Source organism: Saccopteryx bilineata, chromosome 7 (genome assembly GCF_036850765.1).
Source record: "Saccopteryx bilineata isolate mSacBil1 chromosome 7, mSacBil1_pri_phased_curated, whole genome shotgun sequence".
Classification (NCBI taxonomy): domain Eukaryota; kingdom Metazoa; phylum Chordata; class Mammalia; order Chiroptera; family Emballonuridae; genus Saccopteryx; species Saccopteryx bilineata.
In genome coordinates, this window is record NC_089496.1 from 58,986,690 (window position 1) to 59,005,503 (window position 18,814).

An 18,814-nucleotide genomic window follows, 5' to 3' on the forward strand; every position below is an offset into this window, starting at 1 on the left:
AAATACAAAAGCTGAGTTTTACAAACCAAACACTGCCTTTGTAGCTGAGACCAGTGCTGTTTATTGGCTGTTGGGTCACAACAGGGGAAGAGGCAAATCGCAGCCTGAGAATGGCCTGGCCTGTTCAGAGCAGAGGGAGCAGAGGTCAGAGGCTCACGGCAGGCACAGCTTCCCGCAGCCAGCTTCCATGCCTGGAGCAACGGAGGCTAAAGGCCAGCAGCCCCGACAGCAAAGGTGACTTGGCAGTTCTGCTCACTTGAGGACAAGCACAGGGGGATCAGTCAGCACACACTTTAAAATAAGATCATGGGAACAAAACTCACTCCCATAATCAAGTTTAACACAACTTTTGAGTCGTGGACCTATAAAATGCGGTTGATGCTTTTAACGTGTTTGTTCCTACTTAATATTTATATTTTTAAAGCACACCATGGGAAGGCTCCCTAATTGTCCAATTACCACCTGTAAAAGTTGAGTCACTTTACTGGGTTTAGCATAAAGTAATGACTGAAATCGTTAAATGTTGACAGTGGCCATACAAACTGGCACTGGGTTGTTATGGGTTTAGAACAGGCTTTTCTAAACAGCTGCTGACTTCCCCCAATGATCACAGCAAACGGCGAACTTTCCCTAACTATTAAACAAGGATCATACAACTCAAAACACCAGTCAAATATTTTATACGCTTTAAAACTAAACTACTGGCCCTGGCCGGTGGCTCAGTGGATAGAGTGTTGGCCCGGTGTAGGATGTCCAAGGTTCAATTCCTGGTCAGAAGCAATCATCTGCTTCTTCCCCTCTTTCTCGCCCTGCCCCCTTCTCTGTCTCTTCCCCTCCCACAATAAGTGCTTCATTGGTTTGAGCCTGGCCCTGGGCACTCCACTGGAGCAGGTCAGCTTCACGGCTTCATGCACTAAAAGCACCTTGGTGCTGGAGCAATCCCAGATGGGATTGACCGGTAGATGCCCCCCCCCCCCCAGGCACATGCAGAAGTCTGCCTCACTGTCTCCTTTCCTCACCTAAGAAAAACAAAACAACATAATAGTTCCCAGGTCCCTCCATATTGTTGTAAAAGGTAATATTTCCTTCTTTTTCATAGCCCCATAGTATTCCACTGTATATATGTATCACAGCTTTTTAATCCACTCGTCCACTGACGGACACTTGGGCTGTTTCCAGATCTTGGCTATTGTGAACAGTGCTGCCATAAACATGGGGGTGCATTTATTTTTTTCAGTCGGTGATATGGTGTCCTTGAAACTATTATGTTGAGTGAAATAAGCCAGACAGAGAAAGAAAAATATATGACTTCCCTCACTTGAAATATCCAAGCAATAATGAGAACTGAGGAACGGAATTGAGACAGAGGAGGGATCACAGGGACCAGAGGGAGAGAGGACAGAGCAAGAGGGGATGAGAGGATGGGATAACCCTGAAGGGAAGGGGGGAGGGCGCTGTAGGGAGGAGGCAAGGGAGATGTTGAGGAGAATAGGGGGAGGGGGGATGCATTCGGGGTGACCCTAGAATCTAACACAATTAATTAATTAAATAAATAAAACTTTAAAAAGCAAAACAAAACCTAAACTGCTACCTGCCACCAATGCCCACCTCAACCTCCAGGGTTCTCTGAGCACATTTTCTGCTCACCCATTGCTTCCCCAAACCCCCGGAGGAAATTCTGCTCCCAGAGGGCGAAACATAGTTTCACCACAGACATGCTGGACATGCTGGCCGTCACAACCAGGAGCTGGAAGGCGGGGGGCAGAGGGCAGGGTGCTGACAGACACCCCGGGGTGCACAGAGCGGGCCAACCGTGCCGCCGTGGGGAACCCCCAGCCTGTCTGAACCGAGACACCAGCACACCTGCAAACGCAGCTGACACCTTTGAAACGCAATTGCCAAGTAAGTAACTCAAAGTTCACCCGCTCCATCCGGGGTGCAGAGTCCCAGGCACGACACCAGCGGCTACTCAAGGTCCGTAAACACCTGAAGAGCTGCGGATGGGCCGGAACAGGGAAGGAGGAGGGTGTTCCCGACCTAAGCAGTCACAGGCCGCTGTCAAAACAACACTGGAGCCCGAAACCTATGTCATTCTAATTCACCATGTCACCCTCATAAATTCAACCTAAAAAGAAATGCATAAAAAGAAAAACATCCCAGAAGACAAGAAGAGGAAGTGGTGTCGTTCTCCCCGCGGCCTGGGATGCTGGAGTGTCCCAGAACCCACGCCGGTGACTTTCTGACCCTGCTGCTCAGTCCTCAGGACACCCGCCCGCTCTGCCCCTTCAGGAGTCGGACCCTCACCCGGGTCAGCCTGAAATAAACCCGGGGCCAGCCAGCCCGGGGCGCCCGTGAGCCCAGGGGCCAGCCAGCCCGGGGCGCCCGTCAGCCCAGGGGACAGCCAGCCCGGGGCGCCCGTCAGCCCAGGGGACAGCCAGCCCGGGGCGCCCGTCAGCCCAGGGGACAGCCAGCCCGGGTGAGCCCAGGGGACAGCCAGCCCGGGTGAGCCCAGGGGACAGCCAGCCCGGGGAGCCCGTCAGCCCAGGGGACAGCCAGCCCGGGGCGCCTGTCAGCCCCGGGAACGACGCCGGACCGAACCCGAACCCGAACCCGAACCCGGCCGCAGCCGCGACTCGGGCACCCGTCCGCGCTGCCGCGTTTACCTGGCAAGAGCGCGGGCTCCAGTCTTTTAATCTTGGGCTCCGAGTCCGTCTTGCCGTCCGTCTGAAACACAACGAGCGGGGTAAGTCGGACTCCAGGGCTCTTCCGCCCCGGGGCCGCGAAGGCGAACGACCGTCCGAGCGACGTGGACGCCGGCGGCCCACGCGGCTCCCGCCCCCCGAGGTCCCGCGCGTTTCCCCCGAGCTCTGTCCGACGCGGGGGCCGGGCACGGACACGGGGACCCGCCCGCGCCGCTCCCGGGCCCTGCACGCGGCGACAGGTGGGCAGCCGGCCGCCCGGTGCCCGCGCTCCCCGGTCCGTCCGCTCCCCCGGGCGGCGTCCCGCGGCCCCGAGCCCGAGCGCAGGGTTCCCGGGGCCGGCGGAGGCGCCGCGCGGCTGGGACGGGGACATGGGGCGGGGGACACGGGCTCTTCGCCGCTCCGGCCCCCCGGCCCCGCCGCTCCGGCCCCGCACCGGCCCCGGCCCCGCACCGGCCCAGCCCCGCACCGGCCCGACCCCGCGCCCCGGAAGCGCCGGCCCCGGCGTGGCTCTACCTGCGGCGGCGGCAGGAGGTAGGACCTGAACGTGGGTCTAGGCGGCTTGAGGGAGAACATGGTGCCGCCGCCTCCGCGCCCCGGGACCCGCCGCGGACCGGTCGCCGCGCTGCCGCCTCCCGTTCCCGACGCCCGCGGGCTCCGAGCTCCCCGCGAGGCCAGCCGGGCCCGGCGCACTGACGGGCGGAGACGCGGCCGAGCGCCCGCCCGCGCGGGGCGGAGCCGGGGCAGCCGGGGCAGAGTCGGGCCGGCTCGGGCGCCACCGCCCATCCCCGGAAGGGGCCCCGCGTCCCGCCTCCCCGCCCCGAGAGACAGCGCGCGCGAGGCCGGAACGCTAGGTTTGCGCCGCGCACCCGCTGACCCGACCTCCTCAGCGAGGGTGCCGGGAGGAGCCGGGCGCAGTAGCCATCTTGGGAGCGCAGCCTGGGGCGGACGCTCCTACGGCGGCTCGCGGGGTTCAAGGCATCTCGCGGGCATCATGGCGGCTCCCAGGAGGATCTACGGCGGCCCGCGGGAGTCATGGCAACCCGCGTGGGTCCTAACGGTCCTTAGGAGGATCTACGGCGGCCCGCGGAGGTCATGGCGGCCCGCGAAGTTTCTAGCGCCCCCCCTAACCCCCAGGAAGGGTCTACGGTGGCCCGCGGGGGTCATGGCGGCTGCGAGAGTTGGCTACTGTCCGTGGCTCAGGGTATCCTCTGTCGCGACTGTCCCTCCTTTCCGGGGACAGCTCCTCTAACTGCTGCTCGGCAGTCGCCCCGCTGGCGGGCTCACTGCTGTCCGAAGGGGTGGGGAGGAGCCGGGCGGAGGGAAGGGGCTCCGGGGCCCGCGGGGTGCAGGCGCGGGGAGCGGCCACGCGTGCAGCCGGCGGCGGTCCGGCCCCGTCGTCCGGCCCTCGATGTCCTTTGTAAACTTCTGCCCTCATTAAACTTGAACGTGAAAAAAAAAAAAAAACCACATGAAGCAAGTTGTTGTCCCCCTTCTTTTCTTGCCCATTCTGAACACGGGAAGGTGACCTCGAGCAGCTAAGGGGACCCCAAGCCCCAGGCGCGCGGGGCTCCCCCGGGGCTGCGGTCCGACCACGTGCGCATGCAGGGCGGGCAGCGGATGGACCCCAGCTCGCGTGGGCATCCGAGCCCGGGCAGCCGGTGGTGGACGGGGCCGATCTGACCCTGCTTCGCCTTTGTAGGAGAAAAAAACCCTCATCCATTATTCCATAATTCATGTCCCAGGGAAGCTCCAGTGTGGCCCTGCCAGTCGCAGTGACAAGTGTCGCTCATGGAGGCATGAAAAAAAAAAACTTTTAAAAGATTGCAACAATTGCCTTTTTTTCTTTTTAAACATTTTTTTTCCTGAAAAGAATTTATTCTGAATTCGGAACCCTACTGATGCTTCTAGTGAACTTGTTTGAGTGACACATGATTCGGTTCAGAAACCAGTGGTGTTTCAAGATGTTCAGTTTGCCGGGCTCTAGGTGTTAAAAACACTAGGGTGCATATGCATTAAAAAAATTTTTTTTTATGAATAGTTTGTGATTCCTTGACATTAAATGGATTAAACAAAACAGACATGAGAAAAAACCAGATTTGTGGTTACTGGGTTGGGGGAGAAATAAGGAGATTGGAGAAATGTGATTAAAATTAGGTGCAAACTTCCAGTTGATTGCTGGAATAAGTAAGTCCTGGAGATGAAACGAATAGCATTGTGACTATAGTTAGTTACCACGGCTGAATGGTATATATGAAAGTCGTTAAGAGAGTCAATCCTAAGAGTTCTCATTGCAAGGAAAAAGACCTTTGTGTTTGCTTTTTATTATAATATATTCATATGAGATAATGAATGCAAACTAGACTTGTTGTGGTCATTTTACAATCTATGTAAGTCAAATTTTAAGGCTGTGTACCTTAAACGTACGCAGTGATGTGTGTCAATTGTATCTCAATAAAACTGGGAAAAGTGGATTTTTATCCACGCATACCCTTCAAGCATTGTGTGGATGGTTCTTTAGTTTAAATGACACTGTGACTTGAGTTTTCCTGCATAGGTTTCCTTAGAATCTGTAACTGTAGCATGTGACCACATGATTGAAAAGGAGAAAGACTACTGACCTAACCCTAAATGTTATGACAGTTTCAGATCTCTAATTGTATTAGAGCTTTCTTTTTGATCAATTCAGCCCAGTTCAGGGATTCTAATCTATTAAAAATCTCAGTTTCAAGGCCCTGGCCGGTTGGCTCAGTGGTAGAGCGTCAGCCTGGCGTGCAGAAGTCCCGGGTTCGATTCCCGGCCAGGGCACACAGGAGAAGCGCCCATCTGCTTCTCCACCCCTCCCCCTCTCCTTCCTCTCTGTCTCTCTCTTCCCCTCCTGAAGCCAAGGCTCCATTGGAGCAAAGATGGCCCGGGCGCTGAGGATGGCTCTGTGGCCTCTGCCTCAGGCTCTAGAGTGGCTCTGGTCGCAGCATAGCAACGCCCAGAATGGGCAGAGCATCGCCCCCTGGTGGGCGTGCCGGGTGGATCCCGGTCGGGCGCATGCGGAAGTCTGTCTGACTGTCTCTCCCCATTTCCAGCTTCAGAAAAATACAAAAAAAAGAAAGAAAGAAAGAAAGAAAGAAAGAAAGAAAGAAAGAAAAAATCTCAGTTTCATTTAGGTGCTAATTTATCCCTGATCACTCCTTTTGGCCTAACCGCAGTGAATGTCTTATCTGCCTATCTGCCTGTCTGTGTTTCTTACCTCCCTTTTCAGTTTACAAGGTGTGACAGTCTGAATCTCAGATGACAAGGGGCGTGATCATCTTCCATATCTGTGAGACGTGTGCCTCCCTCCACCCCCACCCTGGGCCCCACCAGTTCCTGGGTACCCCTACCCAGTGCATGAAGCACATCCCAGAGGTAGTAGGTGTCAGTGCCTACAGGCCTGAGGCTGGTCTGTTTGTGCTAGAGACCCACGCGCTGAGAACTCACGAGAAGTGCTCTTGGGGGACAGTGAAGGCCCAGGGTCTAATTCTAAGCTCTGTGAATGTTGGTGGCCTGTCCTCTAGCCAGAAGAGACCCCTTTCTGCCCCTTATTTGTATAGTCAAGAGTGGTGGTGGTCAGGTGACCTAACGGGGTCCTAATGAGTGGCCTTTCACCGCAGCATGGGGGCCTAGCACAATAGTGGACCCGTGCACTTCCAAGCTGAAAGACAGAACATCAGGTTCTCAGCCACAAACAGGCTCTGCGATTCCTGATGGCTCCTACCTTGACCGCATACCCTTGACGCTCTGGCTACAACTTTGCAGCCACAGGGGGGGGCGGGCACAGACAGAGGTACAATTCATTCGTCTTGACTGCTGTCCAGAACTGTATGACAACCAGAAAATGCATAGTGGCTCCTTTATTTTTACACACTACAAAACCCTCGGTCAACCTCAACGATGACAGCGTGATCCTGTCTTTTCTGTCATGGTGTGTGACTTGAAAACTCCGACCTGTAAAGCAGAAACCCATGCCAAAGATATGATGCTTACAACTCCTTCTACCTCTCACTTCTCGTAGGTCACCATTTCACTTTTCTTCTCTCCCACCCCTCCTTTCTTTCACATTTACTTTCTCTTTATTTCCTCTTTCTTTTTTTTTTTTTTTTTTTTTTTTTTTTTCATTTTTCTGAAGCTGGAAACAGGGAGAGACAGTCAGACAGACTCCCGCATGCGCCCGACCGGGATCCACCCGGCACGCCCACCAGGGGGCGACGCTCTGCCCACCAGGGGGCGATGCTCTGCCCATCCTGGGCGTCGCCATGTTGCGACCCTCCTGGGTGTCGCCATGTTGCGACCAGAGCCACTCTAGCGCCTGGGGCAGAGGCCACAGAGCCATCCCCAGCGCCCGGGCCATCTTTTGCTCCAATGGAGCCTTGGCTGCGGGAGGGGAAGAGAGAGACAGAGAGGAAGGCGCGGCGGAGGGGTGGAGAAGCAAATGGGCGCTTCTCCTATGTGCCCTGGCCGGGAATCGAACCCGGGTCCTCCGCACGCTAGGCCGGCGCTCTACCGCTGAGCCAACCGGCCAGGGCCTATTTCCTCTTTCTTACATAGTTCTGTACTCCTTAACGTAAAGTAACCTAGTGGTGGCACCCAGAAGCATTTCTTAGGCTACTTGGTGGCCCTCAGAAATAGAACGTATAGACTCTTGTGTACTGATTAAGTAATTCATCCCGACTGGAGTATTGTCACTTTCATTTGCTCCTACTCCAACTAAAAAAAAAAAGAAAGAAAGAAAAGAAAAAGAACATGATGTTGACTCACAGCTGCCAGCAAAATCTTACTTTAAGTTTTAATGCATTGCATTTTAATCGCAAGTCCAAATGGGCCAAATGTGCTGAATGCAAACGTTTTCAGGAACGGACGATGATTTTAGATGGCCGGGGTGGTTCTCCTCCCTGGCTGCGATTTAAAAACCCAGAGGAACCGACCACACCCATTAGCATTCAGTTTCGGTGGAAGCCGCCTCTTGCTTAACCTTCCGTTCCTCCATCTTCATCCCAGACACGGCCTGGAGGCTGCTGACGCTGCTGGCGTGCCCAGATCTGTCCAGCTTCCCCGGGCTGGCGTTGGCGTGCTGAGGGCGGCCGTGCAAACTCTTTGACCTTGACGACGGGAATCCCAGCGTCTGGTTCGTCTTCACAGTCAGAGAGTTCTCCTTGCTGGCTCTCTCAGCCACGGCCAGCGACCCGGGAGGGATTCGAGGGGCTGTCACAGAGAAGCGGTTGTCACCCCCGGTCTCTGCCATCACAGGGCCCTGAGGCTCGCCGGCGCCCGCTGCCTTGCAGGGGATGTCGGTGCTGAGAGAACGGGTGACCTTCTGGACCTGGTACTTCCACTCCGTGGTCCACAGCTCCCCTGTCGAGGAACAGGCCTGGTCCATGATGGACCTGTACTCAGCGGTCCAGTTGTTCACCCCGCCGACCAGCTTTCTCCCGTGGGAGGAGACGAAACTCCTGGACGTCGTGGTCTCACAAGCACTGAACATTTCGTCTGGGTGACAGCCTGTCATTTGGGTGGCTTCCAAGGGACAGGAAGTGGTACCTTCCAGCTCTGCTGTCTCCACTGTGAGCTGAGCATCCTGGAAATCGGACGTGCCTCGTCCCGGAGTGACATCTGTTTGACTGAAGCGCGGGGAGGCCGTTTCTTCCCCCTTGGAGTCGCTTTCCACCGCGGTCCCCACTCCCGGGCCCACCTTGGTCTCGGAAGAAGCGCGCTTCCTGTGCCCCACGGCGCGTGGCCGGCCCTGCGGCGTCGCCGGGGCGCTGGAGGTGGGGAGCAGGTGCAGGCTGCCTTGCCTCTCCGGCCGCAGGTGCATCCTCCGGTCCCTTTCTTCCTTCGCACGGAAGGAGCAGGCCTTCTTCCCCAACCCCACCCTCGCCGGTGCCGGCACGGAGGGCGCGGCGTCCTCAGCCGCGGGCTCCTCCTCTCCGTGGACGCGGTGCCCGTGCGCGCCACCGCCCTCGGCGCTGTGGACGCTGCCCTGGCGCAGCAGGTGGGCGGCCTCGCACTCGGAGGAGGCCCGGGACCGCGTCTGCATCAGCGCGCCCGGGTCCATGCCCGCCAGGCCCTCCAGCGCGCTCGCCATCCGGCCCGAGAGCTCCTCCAGCTGAGCGAGCCGGAGGTCCACCGTCTGCAGGGACGCCTTCATGAAATTCTCTCTCTCGTTGATCTCTTCCAGCCTCATGGACATGTTTTCAACTCTGGGGGGGGGGGGGAACACAGGGATGGGCTTAGTCAGTGGAGGTCCCTCGAACAGTAGACAGATGAGCAAGCAAACAAACAAATATAACATTATGTGTGTGTGTGTGTGTGTGACAGAGACAGACAGAGACAGAGAGAGGGACAGACAGGCAGGAAGGGAGAGAGATGAGAAGCATCCATTTTTCCTTGCGACACCTTAGTTGTTCATTGATTGCTTTCCCATAGGTGCCTTGACCTGGGGGCAGGGGAGGCTACAGCAGAGCGAGTGACCCCTTGCTCGAGCCAGTGACCTTGGGCTCAAGCTGGTGAGCTGTGCTCAAACTAAATGCGCCCGCGCTCAAGCTGGCGACCTCGGGGTCTCAAACCTGGGTCCTTTGTGCCCCAGTACAATGCTCTATCCACTGCGCCATCACCTGGTCAGGCCGTAATGTGGTTTTTATGGATATGTGATTTTTACAGTTTTTTGAGAATCCTGGAGCTCAATGGGCACGGTTCCTGCACTTGGTACACTCCTGACAAAAGTGCTAAAAAAAAATACTGTTAGGAGCATAAAGAATCATAAAGAAATACAATTAATACCTATAGCGCTGTTTACCATTGACTGCTCCGAGTGCCTCATGGACTGATTGACAAGTATTCCAGGCATCCTGAATCCTCACAACAGCTCTGGGAGATAGGTACCATTATCCTCACAGCGGCCGAGGGGATTAAGGCACAGAGGGTGCGAGTGACTTGTCCAAGGTCACACAGCTGCCCAACAGTGGCACTGAGATGGGAAGTCACGCAGTGTGGCCCCAGCCTTCGCTCTGGCTTCTGTGCCTCAGCTGCCACACTGCAGCCCTTCTGACAGGGCCGTGGCGAGCCCTCAGTTCCTTGGCCCCCAGTGATGGCCCGTGGCCACAAATTGTTATGAAGACAAAATAACATGCTTTAAAATCCTTACCCAAAGTTCAGGGGAATTCAGGACATAAATCGTGAGTCACTAAGTTCAGATTGTCGGAGGGTCTACCCCAGGGACGGGAGGTCATTTCATTGTCTGAAGAAGACCAGCAGCTTCCAATGCCTTGTGAAGATGCATGATTAGTATGCCCCTAGTGGGTTGTAAGAAACTGAGACCACAGCTGACGGCCACTCTCCGCTGCTCGGTTTCCCTTTAAACCAGGGGAAGGGGCCACAGCCTAGGAAACTGTGAGGTGGCCTGAGCTACAGCCTTCCGGTGGAGAGAGTGCTGTGAGGAATATGCCCAGTATGAATTCTTTCCATGGGCTCGTGAAATCTAATTCTACAAGGCCCAGGGCCCAGGACCGCCTTCTAGAGGTTGACTCTGCCCCGCAGGGGGGTGGAGCAGGGCAGATGCTGGCTCCCAGTGGGGAGCCTCTGAATGGGAGGGCAGTGTGGCCACCTGTTCAGGGAGGTCGTCCCTGCGTGAAGGTGCACACCTGGTCCGACTCTGTTAGGCACCTGTTTCTTTCTTCCTCCCAGGTGCTCTTAGAGATGCACAGGCAATCTCCGGGGCCCCCGATTTTTGCCGCCTCTGTTTCTGGTAGGACTTCGCCACCCTCTCTATGCAGCCTTACAAACCCCCTCACCTGTTCTCGCCTACCCCTCTCTGTCACCTTGGCCCTCCTTTGCCCGTGAAGTGTCTGCTTCCTGCTCGACCACGTGTCCCCACCCTCACGGCCGCTGCCAGCCGCCCGCCCCTCTGCGTTCTCCCAGCACTGAGCCTGTGACAGTGGCTGTAGTCTGCGGTCACACTGACAGCTACCCTCCAGCACATGGGAGGGTCCCGGGTTTCTATTCTTAACTCTTTTCATGGGGCCGGGACTATTTTTATGTCCCCCATCCCCCCCAGAGGAAACCACATTATTTGAGTGGGAAGGAAGTTTACAACCAGGAGGACCGAATAGACCACATTCACCTTCTAAAGCACAACAGCGTCTAAGGGCTCCCTCTCCTCTTGAATCTCAGGGGTCGACAAAACAGCTGGTCCCTGTTCCTCTTTCCATGACTTTGGTTGGAAAAGAGGACTTGCTTTTCTCTGTTAGATGTCGCGCCTCCTCGCTCACTTAGAATTGTCACCCCTCACGATCCCTTCTGAGTGATGCTGCCTCTATACGCAGTCACGCTTGAGAGCCTTTCACAAACACTAACACGACACCTTTTCACTCAGGCTTTTTTTTTTTTTTTTTTTGTATTTTTCTGAAGCAGGGAGGCAGAGAGACAGACCCCCACATGCGCCCAACCGGGATCCACCCGGCATGCCCCCCAGGGGATGATGCTCTGCCCATCTGGGGCATTGCTCTGCTGCAACTGGAGCCATTCTAGCGCCTGAGGCGGAGGCCATAGAGCCATCCTCAGCGCCATCCTCAGGGCCAACTTTGCTCCAATGGAGCCCTGGCTGCGGGAGGGGAAGAGAGAGACAGAGAGGAAGGAGAGGGGGAGGGGTGGAGAAGCAGATGGGCGCTTCTCCTGTGTGCCCTGGCCGGGAATCAAACCTGGGACTTCCACCAGCCAGGCTGACGCTCTACCACTGAGCCAACTGGCCAGGGCCTCACCCAAGCTTTGTAGTTAATCTACTGGATGTCCCAACGCTGGTATCTGTCACCTCAGTGAGAAGGGACTAATACATTTGCCTTTAATTATTATTATTATTTTTTTTACAAAGACCCCCAATCTCCAGGCCACTGTCACACAGAGAGCAGCTTCCCCACTGGGGTCAGTTCCAAGTCCGGGGAAATCCAAACAAGCCTTTTGAGCCGGTCTTTCAGGGAGCCCCCAGACAGGATTAAATGCATAATCACTGTTCTTTGTGGGTGAGGTCCCTTCTGCTTCCTCTGGTACCAGGAATCCAGCCCTGTGATTATAAGGGCTCCCACTGGGCCAGGGTGTTGGGGGCTGGGGGAAGGACTGGGTCAATCAAAATGCCCTAAAGCTCACTTTAAAACAACAACAACAGCAAAAAAAAAAAAAAAAAAAATCAAGTTCCACCCATGTTTCTCGAATAAGCATTCTGTAGGCTGCTACAAGTCATTGGTTCACTTCCAGAGTTCAAAAAAAAAAGGTGATTTTGAAAGTTTGTTTTTTCTTTTTTTGTGTGTGTTTTTTTTTTTTTTTGGCCAGTTTTGGTGTTCCTTTTAGAAAGGGGTAAAACTCCAGAATCCCTTACTGAACCATTTTTTGTTCACATCAGCTCCCTCCACGCTTTTGGTACATGAATGAGGAGCGGACACCCCCCCACCCACTCTCACACATTACAGACATGCACACACATCAGATTGGGGGTGAGCCCCGTCGGTCCTACCTGACTTTATGGGGTTCCTTTCCTAAGCTTCTCCTTCTTGAAAATCTCCCTGGCATTTCTCGTTCCCTGGAGCTCTCCCCCTTTCCAGTCAGAAATCCGGGACGTTAATGACAAATCTGCTGCGACCCACACTTCCACAGCAAGGGTGGCGTGGCCATGTTGTGAATAATGTTCACTGCATCAGTGAAACAGTGCAGAAAGCAAACGTGCTCCAGAGACTGGTTTAAAAGCCACGCAGGTGCAAACCGGCACCGCCGTAGGGGGAAGGTATCATTGCAGACCCAACACACGCTTTTCTCTGTGCCTTAGTGTCTCTATTAGTTGGGCTATGTGATTCTGAAACATGACACCGCGGAACCTTTAAAGCAGTATCACTAAAGAAAAGGCGTTTCTGTTGTGGCGTTGTAAATGGCGTCCCCCACATCACGCAAGTGATAGTACAGCAGCAACATATACAGGCGGGGAACCTTTGTGGCTGCTTCCGAGGGAGTCCCTAGGAATGGTACGACAGCTTTGGACTTCCGTAGACGCTTATCTCTTTTTTGTTTGTTTGTTTGTTTTGGTTTTTTTTGTGACAGAGGCAGAGAGAGTCAGAGAGAGGGACAGATAGGGACAGACAGACAGGAAGGGAGAGAGATGAGAAGCACCAATTCTTTGTTGCGGCACCTTAGTTGTTCATTGATTGATTTCTCACATGTGCCTTGACCAGGGGGCTTCAGCAGACCGAGTGACCCCTTGCTCAAGCCAGATGAGCCTGCGCTCAACCTGGCGACCTTGGGGTCTCGAACCTGGGTCCTCCACATCCCAGTCCAACGCTCTATCCACTGCGCCACCGCCTGGTCAGGCCATAGATGCTTATCTCTTAAATACGGGGTCCAAGTTCATATTCTCATGGTAGGAGCGCCTATGCGTCTCTCCTGAGGACAGAGCTTAGACCTGTGGAGTTCTGTAGTCAGCCGGTTATTAAGACTTTGTTTTACATGCTGTCGGCTTCTCCCGGGGCAGCTGTCACCCTCCCCCTGAGAGGCAGCTCATAAATTATACGGGAGCATTTCCTTAATGACAGAGTTAGACGCTCACTAGGGAACCTGATGTGAGTGGAACAACCAGGTCCGGTTTGCGCTTGGATAAAATGAAATAAACCCCACATTTCAAGATCTCAGGGTATCCTATAGTTGAGTTCTCAGACCCGTTCCCACCCTGTAATTTTACTGCAGCCTAATAGATCATAAAGTTGTCTAATCCAGTCTGAATTCTACATCTGGCTGTCTTCATCGCCACTGACTTCTCCACATGGGGCTGCCTTTTAAGTGTGAGTAATTGTAGGGGGAACACCCAGGCTAGAGCCCTGACTGTGCTTACCTACTGAGTTTTTGTGTGCGAAAGGGCTACACAAAGAACACAACCTAAATCTTAAATTGGCCCTGGCCGGGTGGCTCAGTGGTCGAGTGTTGGACCAGTGTGTGGATATCCCGGGTTCAATTCCCAGTCAGGGCACACAGGAGAAGTGATCACCTGCTTCCCCACCCTTCCCCCTCTCCCCACCCCCCTCTTCCTACGCATTTATTGTTTCTTCCTCCACATCTATTGTCTCTTCCTATCCATCAGGGTTTTCCATGCATGCAAAACTCTTGGCCTCTCTTCAGTCTTTTACTTATCCTTGAGGGGGACTGATTTTCTGGTTGGGTTTAGGGACGAGGACACCAGCCTGCTTTTGTGTGTGTGTGTGTGTGTCTCTCTCTCTCTCTCTCTCTGGGAGCCAGCTGCCAGCACAGAGCAGGGGACTGTCACTCTGTCTTGTTCACATGACAAGCTTGGTGGGGAAGGTTGACTCTACCTGTGAGAGGGGAGGTGGCTCAGACTGCCCGGGACTGAGTGGGTACATCTAGTCCTGGGGTGTGTCTTTCGTAAGAACTGAACCACACCCTCTAGCTCCATAGTGATTACTAATATAGCCGGTATTTTTTTTTTTTTATCTTCATCTACCTGATATCAGCCTCCATCTCTGAATCAGCTCTTACTGTCAGATATGGAGCCAGAGTGTCACTCACTAGGCTCAGGAGAACTCCAACATTTAGTCCCACTCATCCATCCTCCATCATCCAGACAACTGCAACTCCTATTCATGTATACGACCGAGACATTTCAGGTGGGACCTTCCCAAACTTCTCCCCCAGCCTTCTCTCCATCCAGGAACTAGCGTGCCTCCCTTGTGGTTGCCCCCTCACTTCTCTTCCCCCGTGTCTTTCTTGTAAGGGTCTCGGTTCCCGGCATCTTTTTATCCTGGTCTCTTGGAGAAAGAGACTGTCAAATACGATCTCGAGGCCACGGATTGCTGAGAACCTATGGAAGCCCCGGGGAAACCCAAGACTTTGACCCAGATCCACAAAACAGACGAGGAACCACTGAACCGAGAAAAGTTTTTGGGGGGTCAGAGGAGAGAATCATAACCTGTTAGTAGAGGTTTGGCTACTCAGAGACCCGTGCGTAGATCCGTAAGGATAGGACCCACTGCACTTAACATGTCTAACCAAGGAGTTTCAAGCCTGCAGACTGAAATATTGCACATATAAAGTAACGGAACAGAAAATACGAGAGCGTCGAGTAGAGGAAGTGAGGAGGGGGTGTCCGCCACAGAGTCCCCACATCTACCTTAATACCTTTGTTATTATTAAGTGCCAAGTGTGGTGCTAGCTTTCCTCCAATCCCTGAAGAGAGGAAGAGCCGCCGGATTGCTCGTTGTTCCAGGGGAGGAACTGGAATCTCTGACAGAGTCTCGTCAGGACCTTCCCCGACTGGACTGCACGTTAGCCTGTGACCCTGTGACAAGGGGCGCCAAGCCTCACAAAACAGAGCAAAACAGAACCCTGTATCTAACGGCAGATGTGCGGGGGACTCCCAGAGAGGGCCTTCGAGCCCCAGCGGTTAAGGATACACATGACCGGTCATCCGCTGCTCAGAGGAGCACGGGATATCTCTGCCGACAGGTTCGACCTCTGCCGGGCTGGCAGAAGGGATTTATAGAGTGTCCTCCTCCGACCTAGTCCTCTTGGCTCTCCGGAGTCATCCCTTCCAGCAGAGAGATAACCCCGCCAACACCAACTCGTGTTCAGGGGTTGCTCATAGGAGGGGTTCTTCCTGACGATAACGAGTGGGCAGCAGGATAATTTGCATAGATTAACTGTTCCTAACTCCCAACTGTGGATACCCTATCGGGTATTCCAGGACAGAATCGGATAGAAATGGGCATTCCAATCAGGAGACAAACTTCTGGGTCACCAATTGTTTCAAAAGATGGAGCTCTGGGCCCTGGCCGGTTGGCTCAGTGGATAGAGCATTGGCCCGGTGTGCAGACGTCTCAGGTTCGATCCCTGGTCAGGGCACACAGGAGAAGCACCCATCTGCTTCTCCACCCCTCCCCCTCTCCTTCCTCTCTGTCTCTCTCTTCCCCTCCTGCAGCCAAGGCTCCATTGGAGCAAAGTTGGCCCTGGATGCTGAGGATGGCTCCATGGCCTCTGTCTCAGGTGCTAGAATGGCCCTGGTTGCAACAGAGCAACGCCCCAGAGGGGCAGAGCATCACCCCCTGGTGGGCATGCCGGGTGGATCTCGGTTGGGCGCATGTGGGAGTCTGTCTGACTGCCTCCCCATTTCCAACTTCAGAAAAATACAAAAAAAAAAAAAAGATGGAGCTCTGATTTTGTGGGGGTGCACAGGCTCCCCCACCTCATCTGCAGTGTGAGGTGGTCAGAGAAGTCTTTTGTAGGGAATGGGCATGGAGCAGAGGTCTAAAGGATGGTAGAAGGCAGAGAGGATGGCATGTGCAAAGGCCCCGGGGCAGGATGGGAGTGGTGACTTTGAGGACATGAGAGAATGCCAGCAGAATTGGAGGATGGTCTAGGGCAGGCGTCCCTAAACTACGGCCTGCAGGCTGCATGCGGCCCCCTGAGGCCATGTATCCAGCCCCCCACTGCACTTCCGGAAGGGGCACCTCTTTCATTGGTGGTCAGTGAGAGGAGAACTGTATGTGGCGGCCCTCCAACGGTCTGAGGGACAGTGAACTGGCCCCCTGTGTAAAAAGTGTGGGGACCCCTGGTCTAGGGAGAGGCTGGACAGAGGGCTGGGCCTCAGAGGCCTGGGGGCGGTGGGGCCGTGGCCGGGCTATTAAGGAGAGTGAGGGGGCAGAGGTGACAAGCGCTCACTCACTGACCAGACCCTGTGAACTGAGAGGGATTGGCAAGCACAGGAGCAAGAGAAGGACAGGGAAACTGGCAAATGGTGACTCAGAGGATAAACCAGTGGAAACAGATCAAGTCAGAGGAAGGGCAGAAACATCTGAGCCCTCCAAAGTCTGACTTTCCAAGTCACCCCTAGTGCCAAAAGTGAGGTGAAGAATAACTAATGTTATTCCTACTGCTCCTGGGCTGTCCTGGCTCAGCGTCTCCCCAACCCCCCCACCCCCCCCCCCCCACCCCGTCTCCAGTATCCACCTGTGACTCAGCTGAGCCAGGGAACAGGATGGGCAGGAATGTGGCCGTCTCAGCCAAGGGAAACGGGAAGGAGCCTGTTTTTACTGCACACGCAGCACACTTTCGTCCCCATTCTGTGTGAACAGAGCCCCAGGAGGAAAATGCAATTGAGTAGTGACCTGATAACCACATTCCTGGAGCCCCCGCCAAGAATGGTAAAAATTGAAACAATGCTTGGTGGGGGGGGGAGGGGGGAGGCTGCATGAGGCAAAACACAATCTCCATTGGAAATGACCTTCTGCGATGACCTCCAAGCTAACGTCTCACTGAAGGGTGGAAGTTTTCCGTGAAGAAGTGATTTGGATATCTTGAAAGCTTGTGGGATCGCTATGAAAATAGCAAGGAAGGGCTTTCCAAGCAGCATTTTGGAAAAAAAAAAATGTACCCGATGGAGACCAAAAGTTGGTGCAGATAACCCTTTGAGTTCGGCTGGCTAGATGACAAGGTGACTAAGTCTAGGAGGTGAGAGAGGCCAGAGAGCTATGGTTGCCAGGGGCTGAGGAAGAGTCACCGGCCTGAACATGCACCAGGGAGATTTCAAGGTGCATCGTGAATTCTGTTGCCATATTGAGGGGTGGGGGGCTTGACTGGGAACTGTGCTGAAATATCCTTTTAAAGTCCTACCATGTCTTTATGCTTCTCGGTAAACATGCGTGTCTGTTTCAGGAAGCTTTAATTCTGAGTGTCCGAGGATGAAATGATGGGTTACAGCCCTATCTGGGATGTCCCCTTCTCCATGCTTGCCCTTCTTTCCACACTGGTGGTTAAACTCTTTGGAACAAGATTTTTTTTTTTAAATCAATTAGCATGATCTTTTTATTTTAAGTGAGAGGAGACAGAGGGATAGAATTTCACATGCACCCCAACTGTGACTGGAGCTGTTGCTCTGCAACTAAACTATTTTTAATGCTGGAGGCAGAGGCTCCACTGGAGCCATCCTCAGAAGCGGGAAAGGGGAGGAACACATAAAAACCCCGAAGTTTGAATAAACCAGAGACCAGGGAATGCCTGTGCAAATGACCTGTGGCATCGCCCTTGGAATGGAGGGGGCGTGGAAGGAGTGGCACACCTCTCACAGGTGACACGGATGCGCTCGTCGCTGGATGACTGCTGCTCGTCCTCCTTCTCCTGGAAGTGCTCCTGCACGCACTGCTCCTCGAACTCATGCAGCCTCTTCAGCTCCTCCTCACTGAGAAACAGCTCTGTGTGAATAAGCATGCACCAGGTGAGGGAGAGCCCAGGTAACCACAAGGGGTCCATCCTGAACTCCTCAGCTCAGCCTCCAGGCAGTCTGCCAACTCCTCCAACCGCTTACGACACAAGAAGAGCGTGTGTCATAAGCAACACTCTTCCTTCCAACGGCTCACTCTTTTTAGCTCAATAAAACAAAACGACAGCCTGACCAGGCGGTGGCGCAGTGGATAGAGCCTTGGACTGGGATGCCTGGGACCCAGGTTCGAGACCCCGAGGTCGCCAGCTTGAGCGCGGGCTCATCTGGTTTGAACAAAAGCTCACCAGCTTGGACCTAAGGTCGCTGGCTTGAGCAAGGGGTTACTCGGTCTGCTGTAGCCCCACGGTCAAGGTACATATGAGAAAGCAATCAATAAACAACTAAAGTGTCACAATGAAAAACTGATGATTGATGCTTCTCATCTCTCTCTGTTCCTGTCTGTCTGTCCCTATCTATCCCTCTCTCTGACTCTCTCTCTGTCTCTGTAAAAAAAACCCAAACAAACAAAAAACAAACAAAAAAAAACTACAGCGATTCAGAGAGTGAACTCAAGTACAATTTTCTGCAAAACCTTTTGCATGTATTTTTATGGATAGAGTCAGTGGTGGGATTCAGCCGGTTCACACCGGTTGAGCAGAGCTGATACCTAATTCTTTGTTGAGTTCGGTGAACCAGTTGTTAAAATGGCACTTGTCTCCCATTTCCAGCTTCGGAAAAATACAAAACAAAACAAACAAACAAAAAAGAACAAACAACAAAAAAAATAGCACTTGTCATCAGGGTTAAGGTGTAGAAATCACAAATTAACATTACTCTTTTTTGTTTG

The 18,814-nt window shown here is 54.0% G+C and overlaps 2 protein-coding genes across 7 annotated transcripts in view; both read right to left on the bottom strand.

Moving 5' to 3' along the window:
* The window catches only part of MTMR10 (myotubularin related protein 10), a 34,478-nt gene extending 30,903 nt beyond the window's left edge, over positions 1 to 3,575 (bottom strand). Inside the window, exons 1-2 of the mRNA XM_066240222.1 lie at positions 3,216 to 3,575; positions 2,664 to 2,724 (exon numbers count right to left, since the gene is read on the bottom strand). Of these exons, the coding sequence (XP_066096319.1) occupies positions 2,664 to 2,724; positions 3,216 to 3,485 (331 nt within the window). The 5' untranslated portion in view covers positions 3,486 to 3,575. The remainder of the gene's footprint in view (positions 1 to 2,663; positions 2,725 to 3,215) is intronic.
* A 3,918-nt stretch (positions 3,576 to 7,493) lies between these two features.
* The window catches only part of TRPM1 (transient receptor potential cation channel subfamily M member 1), a 74,808-nt gene continuing 63,487 nt past the window's right edge, over positions 7,494 to 18,814 (bottom strand). For all 6 annotated transcript variants that reach the window (XM_066239075.1, XM_066239072.1, XM_066239073.1 and 3 more), the window contains 2 exons: positions 17,827 to 17,959; positions 7,494 to 8,929 (listed from right to left, as the gene is read on the bottom strand). In XM_066239075.1, the coding sequence (XP_066095172.1) occupies positions 7,666 to 8,929; positions 17,827 to 17,959 (1,397 nt within the window). In that variant the 3' untranslated portion in view covers positions 7,494 to 7,665. The remainder of the gene's footprint in view (positions 8,930 to 17,826; positions 17,960 to 18,814) is intronic.